Source organism: Calonectris borealis, chromosome 25 (genome assembly GCF_964195595.1).
Source record: "Calonectris borealis chromosome 25, bCalBor7.hap1.2, whole genome shotgun sequence".
Lineage (NCBI taxonomy): Eukaryota > Metazoa > Chordata > Aves > Procellariiformes > Procellariidae > Calonectris > Calonectris borealis.
This window is the reverse complement of record NC_134336.1, coordinates 4,574,127-4,595,633: the sequence shown is the minus strand read 5'-3', so window position 1 is coordinate 4,595,633 and position 21,507 is coordinate 4,574,127. Positions and strand designations below refer to the sequence as shown.

General features: G+C 60.4%; 2 protein-coding genes across 8 annotated transcripts; both read right to left on the bottom strand.

The window, feature by feature from the left end:
• Positions 1-1,834: 1,834 nt before the first annotated feature.
• On the bottom strand, positions 1,835-5,630 carry SFN (stratifin). Of its 2 annotated transcripts, none has more exons than XM_075173524.1 (2): positions 4,065-5,630; positions 1,835-3,382 (listed from the first exon to the last, which is right to left on the bottom strand). In XM_075173524.1, exons 1-2 carry the CDS (start codon positions 4,115-4,117, stop codon positions 2,446-2,448), a joined length of 990 nt encoding a protein of 329 aa, XP_075029625.1. In that variant the 5' UTR covers positions 4,118-5,630; the 3' UTR covers positions 1,835-2,445. The 2 variants fall into 2 exon arrangements, with proteins under 2 accessions (XP_075029625.1, XP_075029624.1); XM_075173523.1 differs by having other exon boundaries at positions 4,049-5,625.
• Positions 5,631-6,879: 1,249 nt separating this feature from the next.
• On the bottom strand, positions 6,880-20,935 carry ZDHHC18 (zDHHC palmitoyltransferase 18). Of its 6 annotated transcripts, none has more exons than XR_012677223.1 (10): positions 20,633-20,932; positions 18,016-18,176; positions 16,266-16,415; positions 14,702-14,839; positions 14,169-14,217; positions 13,598-13,700; positions 11,967-12,076; positions 10,580-10,679; positions 8,037-8,129; positions 6,880-7,133 (listed from the first exon to the last, which is right to left on the bottom strand). XR_012677223.1 is itself a non-coding variant. In XM_075173519.1 (9 exons), the coding sequence occupies exons 1-9, from the start codon at positions 20,887-20,889 to the stop codon at positions 8,088-8,090; spliced, it is 1,110 nt and encodes a 369-aa protein (XP_075029620.1). In that variant the 5' UTR covers positions 20,890-20,932; the 3' UTR covers positions 7,612-8,087. The 6 variants fall into 6 exon arrangements, 4 of the variants coding, with proteins under 4 accessions (XP_075029620.1, XP_075029619.1, XP_075029621.1 ...); XR_012677224.1 differs by lacking the exon at positions 6,880-7,133 and adding an exon at positions 7,551-7,565; XM_075173519.1 differs by lacking the exon at positions 6,880-7,133 and having other exon boundaries at positions 7,612-8,129.
• Positions 20,936-21,507: the final 572 nt, after the last annotated feature.

The window sequence follows — 21,507 nt, the reverse complement described above, 5'->3', positions numbered from 1 at the left end:
TCCCGCATGTCCCAGCCAGGGGACAAGGATGGGGAGCAGGGTCCCAACGTCTCCCTGGTCCCCTCTGTCTGGGTCCCACCACCCTGTGTGAAACAGGGGGCCAGGAGGACCCCAGGGAACCCTCTCACGGGAGGTGTCGCGGGGACCGGGGGCCTCCCTCCCAGCTCTGAAAAGCTGCTGGACCGGCTGGGAGGCCGGGGAGCATCGTCCTCCTACGTGGCCCAGCCATGCTGCAATTTGGGGCTCTGTCGAAATCGGTTAACTCCTGGGAGGCCGGCGGGAGCCCCGTTGTCCTCCCACCACCCACAGGCCCCAGAAGTAGTGGGGGAGGACGGCTACCGGCAACCCCCCCCAGCTCCCACCTCGCCGCCCCCCAGTTTAACCAGCCCGGGCTGCTCGTGTCCCCAGACCGCCGGGTCAAGGGCCAGCGAGAGCCCTCGGCTCGTTTTTCACGTCGGCCGGCCCCGGTTTGGCTAATTACAGGTCTGGGGCTGGTTCCCAGGCTGGGAGCGCTCGGGGCCGGGCGGAGGCCAAGCGTCAGGGCCCCTCGCTGGCCTCCCCCCGGGAACCGGCTGGGCTCCCCGACACCGCCGGGGGCCCCCCTAGCTCGGCTGGGACCTGCTGAGCAAATTGCAACCTGCCGGGGCCGCTGACCCGGTCCTTGGCGAGGCCAAGGCGGCACCCATGTTTGCTTCTACAGGATGCCATGATGGGGATGGGGAGGGGACTGGGGGGGCAGCCGAGGGGCTGGGGGGGGGGCTCGCAGGGGTTAATCCCCTCGGCTGGGCTCTGTGACGGGCTCTGCTCCAGGTGACGCATCCCATCCCGGGCGAACAGGTTCTGGTTTGCGCAGCCCAACCTCCCACAGCAGCCAGCGCTTTCCCACGGCAGAGCCCTTGCAAACCTCGTTACATCCCAGGCCGGTCCCGGTCCCTGCTCAGGGAGCAGCAGCCCCGTGGGCTTTGCACTGGGTGCCCCGCACTCCCTGCACGCAACGGGGTGGGGGGGTGTCGCTTCCTTCGTTGTGCCTCAGTTTCCCCAAAGCCCAGGAGCTCCTGGCACCCCGGGAGTCGGGTTTTGGCCATGCCGGGGGCTCGGGGCTGGCGTGTCCCCCATGTCCCCAGTTGGGGACCCCGCTGAACCGGGGCGGCGTGTCCTGAGTCACGGCGCGTTTCCTCCCGGCATCCCGGCGTTTCCCATCAAAGGCCGGCTCCTGCCCAGCCCTGCTGCGCTTGATCTGATGAGCTCATAGCCCAGGGTGCCATGACTGTATTTTATTGTAATTATTTTTCGTGTCGAAACTCGCGCTGGCGGTGGGGGGGGGGGGGGGGGGGGGGGGGGGGGGGGGGGCCGTGCTCGGGGAGCTGCGCCCTTCGCCGTGGCCAGGCGCCAGGGCCAGAAGTGCTGAGCTTTCGCCCGCCCCAGCGCGTCCGGACCTCGACGGGGACATCCCCACCCCGATGACACCCCGGGGCTGTCCCCGTGTCGCTGCTGATGCTGCTTTTGGGGCGACCCCCCCCTCCCCACCTTTGGACTCAGAGGAGGTGGGGGAGGACCTGGGGACCTGCACAAGGGCCTCGGTGACAGGTTTTGGGGCACCGGGGGTTTGCACCAAAGGGGTGGGAGACCCCACTGCGGGGTCGGGGACCTTGGTGCACCCCACGGAGCAGCCAACCCCGCGTGGGGCTGCCGAAACCCTCACCCCACGGAGGCAGAGCCCTTCCATGGGCTGCAGTTTTGCCCATGGGGACGGGGCTCCCTGGGCACCCCAAGACCCCATCGCAGGGCTGGGGGGATCGGGAGCAGCCGAATCGCTGCTGCGGAGCCCGGGGGACCCGACCCACTCCCCTGTCCCGTGGGGTGGGAGGCGAAGCGGGTGCCCGGCGGCGGTGGGAGCTGCCCGGACACGTGTGTGGGGGAGAGACGAGGCAGACCAGAGGCAGGCGTGCAGGAGACGGTTTATTGGAGACGCACAGAGGCTTTGGTGATACGCGACCCCCCCCTGGAATAGGGGGGCTGCCCGGACCCCCACCCTCGCCCCATCCCAGCCCCTCACCTCCTCCCGCTGCAGCTCCAGCCCTCTGGAATGGTGGGTTTGGAGCCGGCACACGCCGGGCTGGGCTCCCCCACCCAAAATGTTAAATAGTGGGGGGCTGGCAACCCTCCGGGATGGAGGCACCCCCTCTCCCTCCCTTCCCCCCCGCCCAGAGCAGAGGATGGGGGAGAGGGAAGGGGTGGGGGGGGGGCAATGCCAAAGCCACCCCCACTCCCAGGCTGGGGGGGGGGGGCCGTGGGGGAGCTGAGACGCCTTCCCCCCCCCCCAAAAAAAAAACAAAACCAAAAAAAAAAAAAAAACCCAAAAAAATAAACCACGAAGAGATGCCAAAGGGACTGGACGGGGGGGGGGGGCAGGTGGGGGCCGGTCCCCGGCTCGGCGGGGGCAGTTCAGTTCTTGGGCTCTTCGCCAGCCTCGCCGCCGTCTTCTCCGGCGCACTCGGCTGTCCATAGCGTGAGGTTGTCCCTGAGCAGCTGCATGATGAGGGTGCTGTCCTTGTAGGAGTCTTCGCTGAGCGTGTGCAGGTCCCCCATGGCCTCGTCGAAGGTGGTCTTGGCCAGGGAGATGGCCTGGTCGGGGGCGTTGGCGATCTCGTAATGGAAGACGGAGAAGTTGAGGGCCAGCCCCAGGCGGATGGGGTTCGTGGGCTGCATCTCCTTTTTGCTGATGTCCATGGCCTCTTGGTAGGCTTCCTGGGCGTTGTCTATCGTCTTCTTGCGGTCGTCCCCGGTGGCCACCTCGGCCAGGTATCGGAAGTAGTCGCCCTTCATCTTCAGGTAGAAGACCTTGCTCTCAGCATCGCTCGCCTTCTTGATGAGATACTTGTCCAGCAAGGCCAGGACGTTCTTACAGACGCAGTTCAGCTCCCTTTCCACCTTCTCCCGATACTCGTTCACCAGCTGCGCTTTGTCGTCCCCCTCTTCGGTTTTGTGCTCGATGCTGGAGATGACCCTCCACGCCGAGCGCTGGCACCCCACCACGTTCTTGTAGGCCACGGAGAGGAGGTTCCGTTCCTCGTTGGACAACTCGTCCCCGTGTTCCACCACCGCCTTCATGAAGTCCGCCATGTCCTCGTAGCGCTCAGCCTGCTCGGCCAGCTTGGCCTTCTGCACTTGGTGGTTTCTTGCCATGGCTGGGACGCGGGCGCAGGGCAGACGCTTGGGCGAGGAGCGGGGCCGGGAGCCGTCGGAGCCTCTGCCGAGCCCCGCCGCCGGGATTCGTTTTTGGCTGAGCGTCGGAGCCTCGAGCGAGAGCGGGAGGAGCCAGCGAGGCCGAAGGAGTGTCCTCCTCCTCCTCCTCCTCTGTTTCCTCCCCGCCGAGCCCGGCCTTAAAAGGAAAATTGCCGTGAATCATCGCCCGCGGGCGGCGGGCGCTGGGGAAGGGGCGAGAGGGGCGGCCAACGCCCTGCCCTCCCCGTGGGTCCCCGGGGAGGGCTCGGCGGTGGCTGCAGCACCCATGGATGCCCCGGGGGGTCTCCCCGCAGCCAACGCCCACCCCGGGACCGAGGGGACGCCCGTCCCGCTGCTGGAAGTGCTTGGCAGGGGGGCAGCGGGTGGGTTATCGTTTCGGGGGGGGGGGGGGTTACGCAGAGACGCGGCAGCGTTCAGCTCTTCCCACCCCACCCCCGGAGAAAGGGGCCACGGGGTGTGTCTGGTTGTAAAAATGGTTTCCTTCCCCCCCACCCCCCCGCCCCAAAATCATATCACTGTCGTTTTTATATGGTGATTAACTTCGCTGGTAATTGCGAGGGCTTGACGGGCAGGTATTTATTCCCACAGGTGGGGAAACCGAGGCAGAGAGGCTCAGCAACTCGCCCAAGCGCCGCGGGAGGGACCGCCCCAAAGCAGGGCGCGATCGCCCCGCGCCTTTGAGCCGCCGCGTGACGGGACCAGCCCGACACCCCCCCAAAACCTCCCACAGTGGGGAAGCCACCGTCGGTGCCAGCCTGGATCCGGCCGGTGGCAGGGACCCCCCCCCCCCAGCCCCACTGACCTCGGGGCTCCTCCACCGCTCACCGGCCGCATTTCCCCATCCCAGCATCTCGCCAGGGACTTCTCGCATCTCTTAAGCTGTAACTGAAGAGTTTTAGGGTGGTTTTTTTTTTCTTTTTTTTTTTTTTTTTTGACACGAACTCGCTGTCGGTGCTGGGCCGCCGGTGGAACCGCGCCGCCCCCGATTAGGATCTGCGCTTCGTGTTGCGCTGCAGTTTCACTCCCAACCTGCTCAAGCTTGTTGCCACACGCCGGGCGCTGGCGAAGCCTCGGCCTCGCCGCCTGCGCCAAGCCCCGGCCTTATCATCTGCCGTGCGGGAGCCGTGCGGGAAGGGCAGGGTGGGGCGGGCGCCCGGCGGCACCGGGCCCGGGCAAAAAGATTGGGGTGGTTCTTTTTTTTTTTTGTTGTTTTTTAATCAGCGTGACTCGTTGCTTTACTCATCCCTGCAAACAGCCCCCGGTGCCACCCCGGCCGGGAGCGCCCTGTCCCCGTCATCCCCCCCACCCCACACCTCACTGGGATCCCACTGGGATGGAGGATGCTGGGGACGGAGGATGGGAGAAAGACCCGTGGATGCTCTCCCCAGCCACATGCAGCGCAGGAAAACACCCCCCAGCCTCCACCCCGCTCCCTCCCCACCCTGGCAAGGGGGGGATTTGGGGCTGCTCACCCCCTCCCTGGCCAAGGCTGGGGTACCCCTGCCCATCGAGGGGCTCCCACGCGGCGGCAGCACGAGGCCCCAGCAGCCTCCCCGCAGCCCCCCCGTGTCCCACCCCCAGCGCTGCGCCTCGCCGGCAATTAGAGCTCCTTCCCCCGACGAGCGGGAGCCGCCGCGGGAGCAGATTATGCCCCGCTGAGTCGGGAAAAGGCGTTTTTTTCCGAAGGCACGGCCACACGGGAGACCGCTGCCCTGGCAGAGGAGGTGCAGGGGGGAGGCAGACCCGCAGAGACCCTCTGAGAGCTTGAACCAAGCGCAAAAGCCCCCATAAAGGGGCTGGGGGGCCAAACGGGCAGCCCGACGTACCCACTCTCTAAAAACCACCTCCTTTCCTTGCAAAAACGCGAGGCAGCAATCCCCGGGTGGGATTTGTCCGAGCTCGCGCCCCTTCGAGCAGCACAGCCGTACGTGGTCGGGGTCCGCAGCCCCCAGCCCCGGTGAAGCACTCGCCGCCACCAGACCCGGCTTCAAAACCTCGGGCTGCTCCTGCGCCAGCCCGGCGGCTTTTGAGCTTTTAATCCTCCCGTGCCGGCTCTGCGCCGGGAGGGGCCCGTGGGGAGACCCCCGGCCCCCGGCAGGACCCCCCCGGCAGGACGGGAAGCTCTGGGGTGTGCGATGGCTCGGCCTCGGCTCAGGCGTCTGCCGGCAGCCCCTGCCAAAGGGGCTGAGCTGCTGCCAAATTCTGGTTGCAATGGGCTGAGAGGAGGCTGCAAAAACATTCTGCTCTACCGGTTCCGTGAAAATCAGCGGGTGGGTGAAGGGAAGAGCCCCGGATCTCTGCGCAGAGGCTGCGGGTGAGCTGGGCTGCAGCATCACCCCGCTGAGCACCCGTGGGTGCCCCAAATGCCGAGGAGCAGCACCAGAAGAGGGACGCCCAGTGAAGCCGCAGCCCCGGGGGACGCTGCCCAGGCCGGCACCCATCTCCAGTCCCGTGAGCCGAGCTGGCGATGCTGCAGGCAGGCGTGGGCTGGGCGCTCGAGCGGCTCCGCGATGGCAGCAGGAGGCAGAGGATGCTCGTGGCCGTTGGCAGCGGCACTGGAAGGATGCTCACAGCCCGCCCGGCCACCCCGTCCTCCCCCATCCAGCCCTGCTGCTCCCCAGCCTGTGGGGACGCTGCCGGCTCCCGACGCTCCAGTGGGGGACGAATTTTGCCCAGGGGTGCTCACCGCGCCCCGGGTCCCACAGGCACTGCCCAGCGCTCCTTCCCCGGCCCCAGCAGCGAGGCTCGTGCCCTCCCCGCTCTACAGGAGGGCTCAGAGCCATGGAAGGCTGAGACTTGCCTCAAGGCCATGGCTAGTGCCGCAGCCTTAGGGACCTCCTGGCTCCCGGCCCCGTGGCCGGCACGGCCGACGGCAGAGGGGTGCCAGCCCCCCGCGGCTCCGCTCGGCTCCCCCGCAGCACCGGCATGCCCAGGCAGGAGCTGCAGGGAGCAGCTCCCCTCCGCCGGCAGAGCAGCAGCCAGACGCTGGCGTACAGTAAATAGGAGAAACCTTTATTTTGTTACAAAAGTAAAAGGCATAAATAGATGGTGAATCCTACTGGGCTCTGTGCTGGGCTGGGGGCAGGCCTGGCTGAAGAGCTCCGCAGCGCAGCTCCCAACCCGGCCGCCGGCGGTGGGAGGACCCGGTGCTGGGTGCTGGAGCACCCGGCCTGCGCTGCAGCCTCCGGCAACCCCCGGCTGCAGAGGCGGCTGGTCAAGGTGCTGCGGGGCTTGAACCCCTTCCCCTAAAACTAGAACCGCGCTAAGACGAAAGAGGAAAGGGGGAGCTGGCCGGGGGGGGTTGCAAGGGTAAACTGGCCACGCGCTGACTCCCGGCCGCAGAGGAGAGTCCTCCGACACACGGACACAGCTCGGGGAGGGGCTGGTGGGGTCGGGCGTGTAATGTCACCGGCTCGGCTGTAAACCCGCTGGCATGAAGCCTGCTCGTTTCGAAAGCCCGCTGGAATGCTAACCGCTACCTTCCAGCATCTACGGGAGGGGAGACACCGTCACCGGGGGTAAGGCTGGCGGTTACGGGGAGCCGCCGGCGGCCTCAGCTCGGTTGCGCGAGTCCGTCCGGTGGCAGGAGACAGCAGGAACTCCAGTTATTGCACTCGGATGGGGCGGCTGTATGGCTTTGAGCTTTGAACCCGCGGGATGGCCGTCCCGGCTCCCGGAGCGGGGTTGGAAAAGCTTTTGCTTGTGCACGGCCGCTTTCCCCCCTCTCTTGCGGCGGGAGGGAGGAAGGCGCAGCCGCGTAGCCCTGGCGAGCGGAGGCACTCGTGGTGGTCATGGCTGTAGTCTCGGGTGTTGCCCGCGGTGTCTTGGCTCCCCGCGGGGTGCTCCACGAGGGGGGGGAGGGCTGCAGGCCGCCAGGGCTCTTGATACTGGATCGACCCGGCGCGAGGGAGAGGAGAGGGGAGGAAGAGAAAGAGAGGATTAGTGCCAGAAATACAGGAGCAGCAGGGAGCAGAGCGGAGCACCCAGGTTCGGTGGCAGAAAGGGGAGACAGTCCGGGGTGGAGGAGAGCGCAGGCAGACACAGGCAGGGAGAAAGGGGCAGCCTGCCTCCATCGCCCGCGGGGTGCTGCAGGGGGGGAGAGGGCAGGGGGGCATAGGAGGGAGAAGGGCAGCTCCGCAGCCCGCAAGTGAAGCAGGGCTTCGTCGCAACGTGCTTTGGAAGGAACTTACCGCGGCCACGGGCACGTCGGAGGAAGAACCTGGTGTTACAGAGAGGAAAACAGCAGAGAGGGAGGGAGGCATCGAACCACAGAGCGGGTCCGAGCTGGGGTTAGGAATCTGTTCCAGGCTCCCACTCCTCTGTTCGCTCCGAACATTAAACCTCTGCATCAGCTGGGGGCTTCCTCCGAGCCCATCGTGGCAGCTCCACCGAGTACAAACCACCACGGCACGCCGTCCGGCAGGCCCCGGGCTTCACGAACCCTCCCGCACCGCGTTCCAAGCACCACCACGCACGCACACGCAGCCCAGGCGGCTCCGTCTCGTACCAAGCCCCAGGACAAAGCTGGGGGAAACCCTCCCTCTCTTCTCGCCGAGGCTGCGGGGAACCCCTCTGCCACGCAGCCCTGCACCGCGACGGCACAAGGCAGGGCTCCCCGCCCCGCGCGCCGGTGGGATGCCAGTGGGATTCTGGTGGGATGGACAGGGCACACGGCACACAGACGTCTACACAACCGGAGGGTGATGGGCTCCGTGGACAGAGCTGGTCATGCAGTGGAGATGAGAGGGGTTGCTCGAGTGGATGACGGGGAGAAGAAAGCGCTTTCTTACCAGCTAACCCTCAGAAAGCAGGGCTAACGTCCACGGAGGGGGCAAATCCCGTCAGGCTGTGCAGGAAATGGCAAAGTCCTGGCAGGCATCCTCCTGGGGAAGACACCAGAGGTTACGCGCCTCAGTACCTGCCGGTAGGGCCGGGGAGGGCTGGGTCAGACGTGGGGACCACAGATCCTGGCACAGCCCTGGACCGAGCGAGGTGGGTGGGGAAAGGATGCTGAGGTGACGGCTTCTGCAGGAAGGGGACCGGCAAGTGGATGAGACCCTGCCCAGCCTGGAGTCGTGGGACGGAAAAATCCCTTTGCTCCAGCAAGAGTCACGGCAGCACCCACTGCTGCCAAGCATCCCTCGTAGCCCCATCCCGCGGGAGGTTGGGAGAGCTTCCAGGCAGGGCCTGGGCCTAATAAAGAGTCCGGCTGCCGCCTGACAGACGTTAAACACCGAGACACCTGCCCTCTTCTGCCTTAAAGGGATAAAAGAATAATCCAAGCAATTAACTCTTTAAAAATATAATTTTATTATGTTGAGTAACAAAGGAAACCGGTTTAAATAAACACGGGGAGGAGTTTGGCCCCTGCTAACAGCCCCCACGCTGCTCCTCGCTCCCCAGCACCAGACCCTCTCCGCGCAGCTGGGCTGGCCCCGGCCCCTGGAAGGCAGCGTCCGGGCTCCTCGGAGGCAGGGACGAGCCCCGCTGGGGACATCCCTGCAGGAGAAGCGGGGAGGGAAGGGCAGGGCGGCCTCTCCGGTTGCAGGACGAGCAATGGCCCGTGAGACGGCACGAAGCTGCGGGGCTGGGGCGGGCAGAGCAGCACCGGGAGCCTCCCCGGGCAGCGGGGGCCATCTGCCGGGATCCGGTAGAAATTCAGCAGCCTCCGCCGCCGGGCTCTCACCTCGGCTCTTGGCGGAGGGGAAGGTGGAGGCCACAGCGAACAAGCACTGAGATCTCAGCCAGAAACGTAAGGCCAGGGGAACCTTGGGCCTCTGCCGACCCCCGAAGCTGGGTGGGGGCTGGCGCGGTCGCTCGCTGACGAATTCAGCGGGGACGGGCTGCCCCCCACAGCGTGCTGCCGCTGCCCGAGGCTGAAATACACGGGTCTGACCCACGGAAACCTAACCAGGCAGCTTGACGCAAAACGCTGCAAGCCTCTGCCCTGGTGCTAACACGCACAAACGCTACCTGCACCGAATATAAAACGTCCTACACAGGGGGGGAAAAAAAAAATATCTACAAATTGTGCAAAAATATCCAGCAGCTTTTAATAACACGATTCAAGTATTGCTAACAAGGTCTGTGGCTCTCCCCTACGCACGCTCCAGCGTCAGTGACGCAGAGCTGGCTGCCCAGCCCGGCTCTCCCGTGCCTCGGCAGGCACGGAGCGATGCGCACGGATGAGCCCAGGCACACGGGAATCGCTCCGGAGGCACTGGGGACAGCCCCGCTCTCGTCTGCCGGCCAGAAACCCAAACCAAGAGCACAACGTGAGGTTACCAGAGACCAGCACCCGCTCACTGCTTCCTCTGACACTCCACCAGGGAAGGGTGCGACCCTCGGGAGTTCACGCACTTTTCTGTTGCCTTTTGGTCTCCTACAGCCAGGACATAACCAGGCGTTCCTGGCAAGCTCAGGTTCCCAAATCTTACAACAGTAGCCTTGCCAACCAGCATCTCACGACGAGAGCCACAGAACGCTGCGTGTTTCTTTCCCCCCGTTAAAAGGAAGGTCACCCTAACTTGTGTCCTTGCTGCAAAACGTTGTCTTACTGACTGGCAGGGCCAAAACAGAGAGGGTTCTTCAGCACCCCCTCAGTGACCAGCCAGAAAATAGGATCAATAGCAGCCGGGACATCTAGCTAGCTTCATTATCTGCTGGGAGCCAGAGTCCTCCCAGCTGAACAGCCCCAACTTACCAAGGCACAGCAGCTTCTGGAAAAGAAAAGCCGCTCCGGCAGCGGCCGAGATGAGAACCTGGCCATTAAGAGACAGAACAGCCCTTCCACGTCAGGACAGGGGGGCAGGAGGTGTTCAGGGAGGTCACTGGGATACCAGGGAACTGACGCCTCCGCCAGCCCGGAAGACGAGGCGTGACAGCCCAGCTCAGAGTGGGAACCGTTGGCCAGTCCCCACCTCCCCCCTCGTTACTCCCGGCAGGAAAGACAGCGACCCCCTGGAGCAGACGCTCCGGGCTCAGAGGTCTGGTGGCTCCCCAGACCTATTTGCTTCCCAGGTGCAGCAGGGCCCCCCTGCTTCCTGCACGAGCCTGAGGGTCTTGCATGCTGTCGGGTTCTATCGCTCGGAAGTCCAGACAGGCCGTATCACAGTGAAACAAATAAACAAAAAATAATAAATAAATTTAAAAAAAAAAAATAAAAAAAAAAAAGGCAACATATGGCTGGACTGAGTCTTTGGCAGCTCTGCATCACAGGGCTGTCCCGCCTGAGGCCGGGGAGATGGTAAGAGGGGAAGGTAGTGGCTGGAGCGAGGTGCAGGCACAGCAGGCACTGGGCTACGTCACAGCACTGCTAGGGAATGCCTCCTACCATGCTGGTGTCGGTTTTGGCTCCAAAGGAAGGGATTTCACTCTTAGGACTGGACGGGGTCCCGATATCTGGCTGGATAAATCCTCTTCTGTCTATCAAACTGGAAAACAGAAAGGGAAGGGTGCAAGGGGAGAGGAGTTAAGGAAACGAAGACTCCGAAGACAGGAGCTCACAGAGAGGGCTCTCCTCGTGGGAACTGGCAACCAAAGCATCGGCAGGAGCGCGCTGGATAACACAGCTTCCTGCCCATTAGACAAACCACAGACTTATCATGCAAGCCACCAAACAGCCTTTAGGCAGTTAAAGCTTTGGGTCACCACAAACCCAAATGGGAACTGGCAAAAGGTCTTTACAACAGGAAAACAACATGAATGAGGAGAGAATTGGAGTAAAACACCATTCTCCCCACAACCCCCCAGCAAACAGCTCGGCTCCCCGAATCGGCAGATTTATCGTCTCTGAATGGCACTGGCATTTCGGCACCTCTGAATCCAACAAAAAGGCTGGGGGTACTTCAGAGAGCGGGGCCAGATATAAGTGTAAAACACAATTTGACTCCAGCTGCACCGCCTCAAACACCTTCCCCTGCGGTTGTGTTACACCGAGCTAGCACCTCCACATAAATCTAAACTGGATCCGGTGAATAAACTTGTCCCAAGGATCCCCTCGTGCCCTAGGACGGGCTGAGAGCTCCCAGCCAGCGTGCAGGTCTTCCACTCCTGCAGCGCAGCGCGAGGGGACGCCGGCCTGACTCTGCCCAACTGCACCCTCTTGTGACAAAGCAGCAATAATCCTCTGCTGGAGGTACCCGTGCTTCAGGCCCAAAGCTTCCTTACACCTGCAGCAAACTGCCTGCCTTTGCCCTTGTTTTAACATAGGTTCTGGTTAACTCACAGGTAAGAGCATATGGTAGGGTGCTACTAAGCATTTCGGGGAAGCCAAGTGTTGGTAAAACCCAGGGTCTCCACGCTGCCGTGTGTGTTTTCTGCTGGGTGCTTGCCACGACGCTCCATCCTCAGAGTACAGGAGGAAAAACCCGTGCTAAGAAGTACTGCCGCTACCGGTATTTCCCATCTGCTGCCGAGCCCTTTGGTGCCGTTACTCTCCCCTCATTGAATCGCAGGATGGGTCTTATCTGCAAGCTCCATGAAACAATTACAAGTGACCCAAACTCATCAAGTTCAAGACAGGAGAAGCAACAGCTTTATCTCCTACTTATACGAGCCTTCCTCTGCAGAGACTGGGAAACTGTTTCCCCATCATCACGGGAGCAGATGTGTTTGTGCTGACACAGTCTCCCCCGAATCGTGATAAATCCGTCCTTGCCAAGGCCCCTCTCACAGAGCAGGATGCAATTCCCAACGCCGTGGAGGTCAAAGGCTCTTACCTGGGATGGAACGGTCCACACAGCACCGCACAGCAGTTTGTGAGGATACTTTTATGGCTGTAGGGATTGGCAAACTCTGAGCCCCTCTTATTTGACCAGGACCCTTTAATCTGAAAGGGAAAGGATACACGCAGATTAAGATGGCAAAGATGTGACAGCAGATAATTACACGATAACGGACTCGGTTCAAATCCTTGCTCAAGAGGTGGAAGGCTTGTCTTACTGCACGTGTCCCCCCTCTCTTTGCTTTCCCAAGCAGGACAGCTGCAGGAAGGCAGCCAGAGGAGACAGCAATACGCTGCTCCTGCCTCCGCCGAGGTTCAGCCTTGCAGCTGGAAAGCTCCAAAGCCCTGCCCTCCCCGTGCTGCATGGCAACTTGTCGGTGTCACCATCTTCAACGCCAGCCTCCTCCTCCTCCCCTCGTTCTCTCCCAGGCTAAAAGCTCATCAGAGAAGGGGTCTAGCTCCTGGTCCCTCCTGGGCTCCTCAGCCTGAACAAACAGCAAGGGGATTCCCAGGCTGTGCTGCAACAGGAGGAAACAATCTCATCTGTCCCCATCCTGAGCAGCTGTCACTGGGACCGTGATTTCGAAACCCCGGTCACACATCAAGCGTAGGCACACACGAGCGGGCAGATGCTACGCCTGGCCTCAGGCCCCTGGCTGCAGCGAACCATTTACCAGTACATTTCCTGCTTTTGTTTTTACTTCCTCTCCCCAGTTGCAGCATAAGGCTGGCAACGTGGACAATGCAGCAGAGAGGCAACGGGCCACGCGCTTCGGACTCGGTGCTCTCAGAACTGGGGTGCGACCTCCGTTAGCTTCACTTACGTGGCCTTGCACATCTCTGCCAACACCTCTGAACGTAATAGAAAGGTGGAGAGGAAAGGGGAGGGAAAAAAGTTAAAAAAAAAAAAGGGGATGCAAACCTGCCTTCTGCAGTGCTGGAAGCTTCCAGCAAGGATTACAGGTACTTCTGGCCAGAAGGGTGAATTTTGATTCCGAGGATCAGACAGATCCTGCTTTTCCGTACAATCTGCCCTGCTCAGGGTGCTCATTTGGCCCTTGGAGTCTGCATGCACCCCAGACTTTGAGGCAAATCTCATCAGGAGATGTCTGTACGTTATTTGCCTATTAGACATGAGGAACTGATAGAGACAAAGGGACTCGCCCAGGGTCTCAGAGGAAACCTGTGGTTGTGTGGGATGCTGAATTAAGATCACCCATGTCCCAGGCTAACACCCAAATAAATCTCTGGGGCCAGCCTTCCTTTTTTAATCTCGGAACTCCTAATTTTAAGCAAGGCGACATAGAGACTGGAAAAAACACACACGTGACCTTTCTAACATTGCAGCGCGTGACGCCCGTGGCCCGACACGGCCAAGCAACACGTGTTGCACCGTCCCCTGCTGCTGCGTGCTGCTTTCCCCCCACTCAGCTACCTGAAACAACAGCCTGCACGCCTTGGGCACGGGCCGTTTGCTTTGCAGCGGATTATCGCAGGCAATGCAGGCAGCATGCCCTACCAAGATACTGCACTGAGGCAGGCAGCCGAGGATCCCCTGAAAGCCTCACCTCTGCTTAGGAAGGACCAGGGCCGGCCCTGCAGAAGGACAAGCGTCCAGGTACTTACATCTTCGTTTGTCGTCAGGTTGGAGGCGACTAAATAAGTATGAAAACCTGAGAGGCCCAAAATAGACCAGACTGAGAAAAAACAAATCACCAGCTCCAGCACAGTGAAACAAAAGTCAAGGAAGTCTCAGGGAACAAAATCATCCTGCAAGGAGAGGCAGAGGACTGTTTTGGGAGGTCTGTGCTGCGACCACACACACTGGGCCACGAAAACATCCCAGCAAGCTTCCCATTCCCCCTGCCATCCTGCAGGCATCCACCAAGGCACAGCCTCTTCCAGCCGCTTCCCCTTCCACATAAACTTGCAAACCAGGAAACAAGTTTGTCACCCACTCTTAGTCCCTGGCGGTGAACTAAATAAGGAATTAAAGGTCTTCCCAATTTGGTGATGTTATCAGTCTACAGACGAAGAGATGCCTGTCTGCCCCAACCAGGTAGCTAGGGGACTAAATTAAGTTGTGGAAAGTACAGGAAGGTGACCCCACAAAGAGGGCACTGCGCTTCTGTTACACAATTAGCATTGCTGCACCAGCGCTCGACAGCCTGCGCAGCTGATGGCATCGGAAGGATATCTTGCAGGTGTCGTCTTCAGCGTGGCGAGGAATCCATCTCTCTGAGAGCCTGCGAAGCAAAACAGGAGAAGGAACGACACGCTATCGGGCAGCCTTGCATCTCCAGCCGACGCCTCGCTCCTGAGCACGCAGCCACCCCCCTGTGGGCCATATGGATCTGCCTGGCTGCCTGAGAAACATCTGCAGTCTGTAACTTTGCAGAAACGTCAGTGTGCAGACACTGCTCCAGGAGGCTTGGGGCTGACGGGCAAGTCGCCTTCCCCGCCAGGTTAAGATGCACCCACCAGCTTATTTGCTCTGGAGGGGCTAACCCAGTCACCAGCTCTCCAGGTCTCTCTGCAGCGAGGTGCAGGCTGGATCTGTGATTCCCTGCAGTGTGAGACCCCGTTTATTCAGGCCACCTGCACTGAAAAGCCTGGTGTAAACCACCCAGACGCTTCCCACGTTCTGTCCAACAGGAACAGTGACCCAGTGTCAAGTTGTTCATGGCCAGGAGCACGGAACGCATCGCTGCTAATACCCACTGTACTTACGCAGAGTGAGGTGGGTGACGACGCAAGCGAAGATGAAGGCTGTCAGGAAGGAGAGGGAGAGGATGAAGGCATAGAAGTAGCGATAGTTGCGCTTCCCCACGCAGTTGCCCACCCAGGGGCAGTGGTGATCAAACCTCTCTGAAACAAAGGGACACGGTGAGGACTCCTGCCACCTCGCACCCCCTAACAGAGCGAACTCTGCTGAGCCTCCGAAAACCAGGGGCTACAAATCAAGCTTCCACCCACCACCCTGAGACCAGAACCTCTCTGCAGCAGTACGTTAGCAAGAAGTTTCAATAGAGCACTGCTGCCTGCTCACATGCCCTTTTTTATCATCAAAGGCCAAACCTTTCCTCTCACCAAACCCCGCATAAATACAAGCCTTGTGACTGGTAACATCTACCATTACTAAAACTGAAAGAGAGCAGGGAAAGTGCGACAGTTTTTCCAGTACGTAGGAGCGCTGCGTGCTCGCAGCATCGCTGCTCCCTTTCCGCATGTCAGCTTCCCCCGCCTTCTTCGGGGCAGAAAATAATTTTCAAAGTTATAAAGATACGCCCCTATAACCACAGAAACTGCCTGGGAACCCAGGGCAGGTGCAATCTATCTGGAAACACCCCCGACTGCCTTCTAATGAAAGGGCTGCATTTCAGACTAACAGGACTGCGGTAACCGTCCTGCGGGGGACACCAGTGCAAACAAAACCCATCGCACACAAAGCAGGCGCACGCCCGCTCCTCCAGACAGCTCCTCTCCAAACACGGCCCCGGCCACGGCTGCTTTCCAGTGAGCCGTTCCAGCGTGAGGAGGGGTCACGGCCACCCACGGCTATCCCCAAACACGTAACGCTTGGCACCTCCCAAACTTCTCCTCTTAACTAGAGTCTTGGGGTCCCACAACTGCTCGGGGGTCGGTCGCTCCTCGGGCTGCCCCAGCAGACAGCATAAACCACAGCCTCCGCATCTACGCGGTGCATGACCAGGAGCAGACACACGAGGAGTAAACTCTCCGGGCATGTCCCTAAATCACATGCCACCCTGCTGCCAGTTCAAGTTGCTCTGGTGCAGCCAGGCTGTGCTGGGAACCTCCCTGCCCACCCCCCTGCAGCTGCCCCACGCCTGCGCCTGCCTGCGTGGAGCCATCGGAGACTTTTCTGCCGGTCTTTGTTCATTCCCTCCTGCCCCACCACAGTCTGACGGCACAGGGAGAGGACACAGAAGAGCTCAACCAGCATCTCTGGTGGTGTCTCCACCAGCCTGGCAACAGCACGGCCACAGACGACAAGAAGCCTGCGGCAAACCTTGCGCTTGGTGGGGGCATTAACTGCGTTTCATGGTACAGTCCTCCCAGAACCAGGGAAAGCAGAGACACGGAGTCTTGGACTTGCTGCCCCCTCGCCACTGCACTGCTGTTGCTTTCATTTTAAATGGGAAGAAGAAAGACCACTCAGTATCTCGCTTTATAATCCTTTACAAGAAGCAAAAGCAACCTGTCCAGGAACATAAACCACCCCCCAATGCACACACGCAAGAGATATCGGCACCTTTCCACTTTCTGGCCTTACCGACACAGTTGTCGCAGACGCTGCAGTGAGAGGTGCGCGGAGGGCGGAACATTTTGCAGGTGTAGCAGTACTTGAGCTTCACCACGTACTTGTTTATGACCACTTCCATCGTGCGGGCCGGCGGGCGGTAGGTAGAGGTACCCATGCTGTCTGCAAGGGCAAGGAGGGAGGGTCAAACTGGTGCAGGTGAAACCCAAGCCCCCGTATCACCCCGAGCTGCGTCCTGGCAGGGTAAGGGATTGGCACGTGCTCTCCTGATTTTAAGCAAAAGCTAAGAGGCAGCTCAACCTACAGGGTTTGTTGCAGGGTGGGCAGCCAGGAACTCCAGTCAGCTCCTCACAGCGTTATTTATGTCCTTTCCTTGTCTGTTCAATGGCAATGCTGCTGGGATGCCAAGAGGAAGTAATATCTGCCCAACAGTTTGTGAACATAAAGCAATTTATAAATAGTGAGCGTAAAAGCAGCAGCGTTAACGTGCCCAGTAACACCAACTCATCTCTGCGTGTCTAACGGATCACGACACAAGGAGACAACCTCATCTGTTAACGCACGTGTGGTTCCTCCTCTTCTGTACGCATCCAAGTTACAGAAATCGGGGGACGGTCACATTAGGGTAACCTCAACAGACGCATCCCCCGCCGCCGCCAGCACACCATTTGCCAACCCGCAGCTGGAGCCAGCGGCACCGCCAGGCTCAAGGGACTCATTTCCATCGCAGCGGGGGAGGACAGCGAGCAGGTCTCAAGTGCTCCAGGCAGATTTCATTGAAATTTGACGTGCGTGTGTTAGAGGCACAAGAGGATTCCTCCTCCTCAAGGTCGAAATCAAGGATTTTTAGGGAAACCGCAAGTTGCATCTGTGTGTGCTGGCACTTCGTTATTCATTGGGGACTGGCAGCTGGAGACTGTTTCTCTGCTCAGCAAAAGCGTGAGCTGGAAAACCTCTATCACATCTGCAATTTTGGGGGTTATTTCTTTATTTAAGTCACTCTTGAAAGAGCACCTTTCAACTCCGATGAAGTCTTTGAAAATAGAGATGTAACAGTGAGCATGTTAAGAGGATAATAAGTGAATTATATGAACAGTAACAGCTGGCACATCAGGCAGCATCTGAAGCCAGATTACTGCTTTAGGCGCTTATAAATAGAAACACGGATAACCGTTCTGAGGACATTTTAAAACCATCTTTTCAGTCAGATGTAGAATTACTGTCCTGCAACTGTCTTCAGTGGGGCAGATTTGAGTTAACTCACATTAGCTTTGCTAAAACATTTGTTACTATGGGTCACACCAACAAGGTCCACAGATCCTGGATGCATGCACCTGCTGGGCCACCACTAAAACAGCGCGACATAGCAGTTTTTAGATGGGGACAAACATTAGCATGCTGTTAGAAAGCATTACAATAAAGAAAACCTTATGGCACAGCAGGCTCAATGGCAAATCATAATCTGAAAAAGCAGGAACAGGTACCGCCCCGATCCACTGTACAGGGCTTTGCCTGGGAAAGTGGCGGGACTACACAGAAACAAAAACCACCTCTGCTTCTCTGCAGATCCTCTCTCTGGAGCACTGCCTGCAGTGCTAGAGGAGCTCGTCGCTTATCGGGACTCGCAAGACACTTCTAGCCTCATGTTCTGATACTCTGGCCTTTTCTCCAGAGACTCACTGAGCCTGAAACGCGTGTGGCACACACACAGGCACAGAGGCGTGCACTGGACCGAACACAGAAGAGGGAATAGAAGTCTCACCGATCCGCTTTTCCAGGTCTGCGGCCTCACTCGGAGTGGCTCTGGGCAGGATACCTGGGTCTCTGAAGCTTGTCTGGAGCAGGCAGCTGATGACAAAGAAGAAGAGGACGGCTGCAATGATGGGGATGGCCAGGGTTAGGTGACTGGCAAGGAAGGGGCAGCTGTTAAAAGAAAAAAAAAAAGCATCGTTACCAACCATCGCTAGAGAACCGGCTATCAGCTGTGACGCTACACACGGGGTGGTGGGCTGAAGTGCTGCTGCTTTGCAGAGACCTCTGGATCAGCGAGAGCCAGCCCAGAAAACACCAGGAGTAGCAGAAGACAGGGTCTTTGGCACAAAGACGGCAGTACAAGCCCCTGTACACAACCTCTTTGCCATTCTGAAGTCCCAGAATCGTGTTTCAAAAACCTGTGAGCTGCCCCCAAGCCCTGTCACCTTCTATAACAGCAGCATCACGAAGACATGGAGAAACACCCCAAGCTGAGCAGGAATCAAAATCAGCAAGAACGCAATCTCATTTGGTCCAACACGGAGGGAATTTGGCTTCGATTCAACACAGCTTTGCTGTCTCCGGATGACTCGTGTGCCCTTCATGGTGTGCCAGATGTTTGGATGAGGATGCTTCCAGCACCGACACTGCTGTGACAAGCCACCAGCAGACGATGCCCGCTCCTGGGCTCGCTGTACTACGACCTGGGGCTGTTTTTGCACAGATGGGGACCGGCGCGATCGCACTCCACATCAGGGCAACTCGGTTACTCGCAGCACAGCAGGTGAAGATGGCCGAGAACACAGCTCTTCGCACGGTGCGGTGCCGGAGACCCCTCCCGTCCCTCGCTCCGCAGGGGATTTGCTATTATAAGCACCGATAAGTACCCAGAGTTGAGCGCAGACAGGCAAGCTGCTTGAGCCCTGAAGTCTGCGGGCAGCGCTAAGTCTTATTAACGCTGCAAGGCAGTTTGAGAGGATTAAGCAACTTTTGTTTCAACTCCCAAGCTCAGCTGTCCAGAACAAAGCAGCCACCAAGCAACAAAACCCCTTCGGCCCGAGACCAACGCTGCTGCCGAGCCCCTCGGCCGTCTCCCTGACGGAGGGACAGAAAGGTCTCTGTAATGAGAGGTTGCCACCCCTGTCCTGGGAGAATCTCTGGACCCCCATCAGGCAACAAGAAATCACATAAAAAGCGCGAACTGTAGACACAGGCAAGATGTATTTGCTATACATCTAGCAAACTAACTCGTGCAACAGAAGCACGCTGCTAAAATAACAACGTGGAAAGCCCCAGGGCACGTTCAACCAAGAAAGAGTGACTAGGCGAGAAGGGAGGGGAGAGCAGATGTCCTCTGCCTGGCCCCGTACAAAGCAGTTACTGTGCTAGTGCTGCCCATTAGTTTCAGAAACAGCAGAGAAAGCTGTCAAAGAGGCACAGATGACACTAAGAAAGGAGTTTTCACGTCGGGATGCCGTTACTGCCTCTCACAGCTGCCTGCCCCTTTCAGCTCATCTCAGAACCCCTAATCCGATCAAATACCTTCATCTCCCCGCCCGCAGGCTTGGGCAGCTTTACTCTGAGACTCGCAGAGATAACACCGTGATCCAAAGGCAGGCATGGCCCCCTCCCGCTTCGTACAGCGGCAGAAAAACAAGCTGCCTTCCCTCCCCAGACAGAGACGCAGAGGCAGGATAGCAGAAGCCCTCGGAGGTGTCAATAACCAACGGTGCTCCTTCCCCGGCTCCTCCGGGCAGCGCAGGACGTAACGGGGTGCTCTTGGCTCTCCCCTCCCTTGGGGCATAGGAGCAGGGACCTTCCCAGGTCCAGCTTTCCACCAGCAAAGGGGACTGGGATAGATGCAGCTCCCTCTTCCCCGGACACCACTGCAGAAGGGGGGCAGAGCTACAGTGCAGACCCTCAAGGTGAGACCCCAAAGAATTTCACCCTTTATCAAGCACTTTTAACAGAAACACTATTCCTGCTGCCTCTACGGACCAAGTCCTCCAGTCTTGGGGGCTTCCTGGCTGCCATTCTGGACCAGTTCTCTCCTCGGTAGCAGGAGGGGAGACTGGGGGGGTATTTAGAGACCAGGAGGAGAGCCTGGGAGGATGTCAGACCCCTTCCTGGGGCCAGACTGAGCAAACAAGGCCCAGGGCCGCCCCTCCCGCCCCTCGCATAAACACCCCTGGGGACAGGCAAAGGGGAACCAGTGACTGCCGGCAAAGTGGGTCTGGGGGCTGTGCAGCGGGGGAATGCCTTGGTGGGGGACAGTGGGGAGAAGGAAGGGACATCGGGGCTCCCATGGTGGGGGGGAGTGGTGCCCCCCCAGCCCACCTCCCTCCCAGCAGAAGGGCGTGGGTGGGATGCCAGCTAACCCACGGCTCCCCCCAGAAAGAGGGGGCTTAAAGGAGGGGGACAAGAGCTGCTCAGAGACGCCAGTGGGGAACCCCACACGGCTCTGCCCCAGCAGGGAAGGGGGCCTGATCCCGAGGGGGGGCGGTCCCGGGGCCCCAGCACGGGGGGGGAGCACCAGAGGGACCCCCAGAAGGGGAGGGGGGCCACCCCAAAGCCCCACAGCCCCCAGGGCGGTGCCCAGAGCCCCCGGCCCGGCAGCGCGGACTCACTCGAAGGCGAAGAAGAGGCCGCTGGTGGCCAGGATGAGGCCGAGGGTGAGGACGAAGACGCCGCTGTGCCGCGCCAGCATGAGGCGGCCGCCGCAGTAGAAGCGATTGCGGCCCGGGAATACCTCCCACTTCCGCCGGGGCCGGCGGGCCGCACCGGGCCGCTCGGGGCCGGCGGGTGGCGGAGGCGGCGAGGCGACTGTAGCCGGTACCGGCGCCGCTACCCCGGGCGGGATCTGCCGGTACTCGCAGTCCTTCATGGCGCCGCAGCGCCCGGCCCGGCCCGGCCCCGCCGCTCGCCCGGCGGACGTGTCCGCCCCGCCCCGCCCCGCCCCGCCCCGCCGCCTCAGCGCCGCGCCCCCTGCCGGCCGCGCCGGGCACCGCCCCCCCGCCGGCCGGGAGCCGCCTCGCCCCGGGAGCCCCGGCCCCGCGGGAGCGGCGGGGGGGAGCCCGCCCGGCAAACCACGGCCGTTTACTGGGGATGCGCCTGTGCCGAGACACCGACTGCCGCGCTCCCCGCCCGCCAGGCAGCACCGCCATCCCCGCGGCACAACCCCGCAGCCGTCCCATTCGTGTCCCCAGCCCTGCCCCGCGGGCCGCCCCCCCGCCCCGGGCCCGCTGCAGGCCTGCCCCGGCAAGCACTTTGGAAGAGAAGGATCCTCCCTGCAAGAGGTGCTCGCTGTGCCGTCAAGGACAATTCCCGGCGGTTTCCCGAGGGATGAGAACCCGACAGACGCGGACCCTCGCTGTGAATAACTGTGGTGGCAGCGACACGGGAACCGAGATGCGTTCCCTGTCCCGGGCAGCCTACAGGAATTCTGGCCGTCAGCAATGACAGCAGAGAGAGGCAGGACGCTGCAGCATCACCGCAAAGAGAA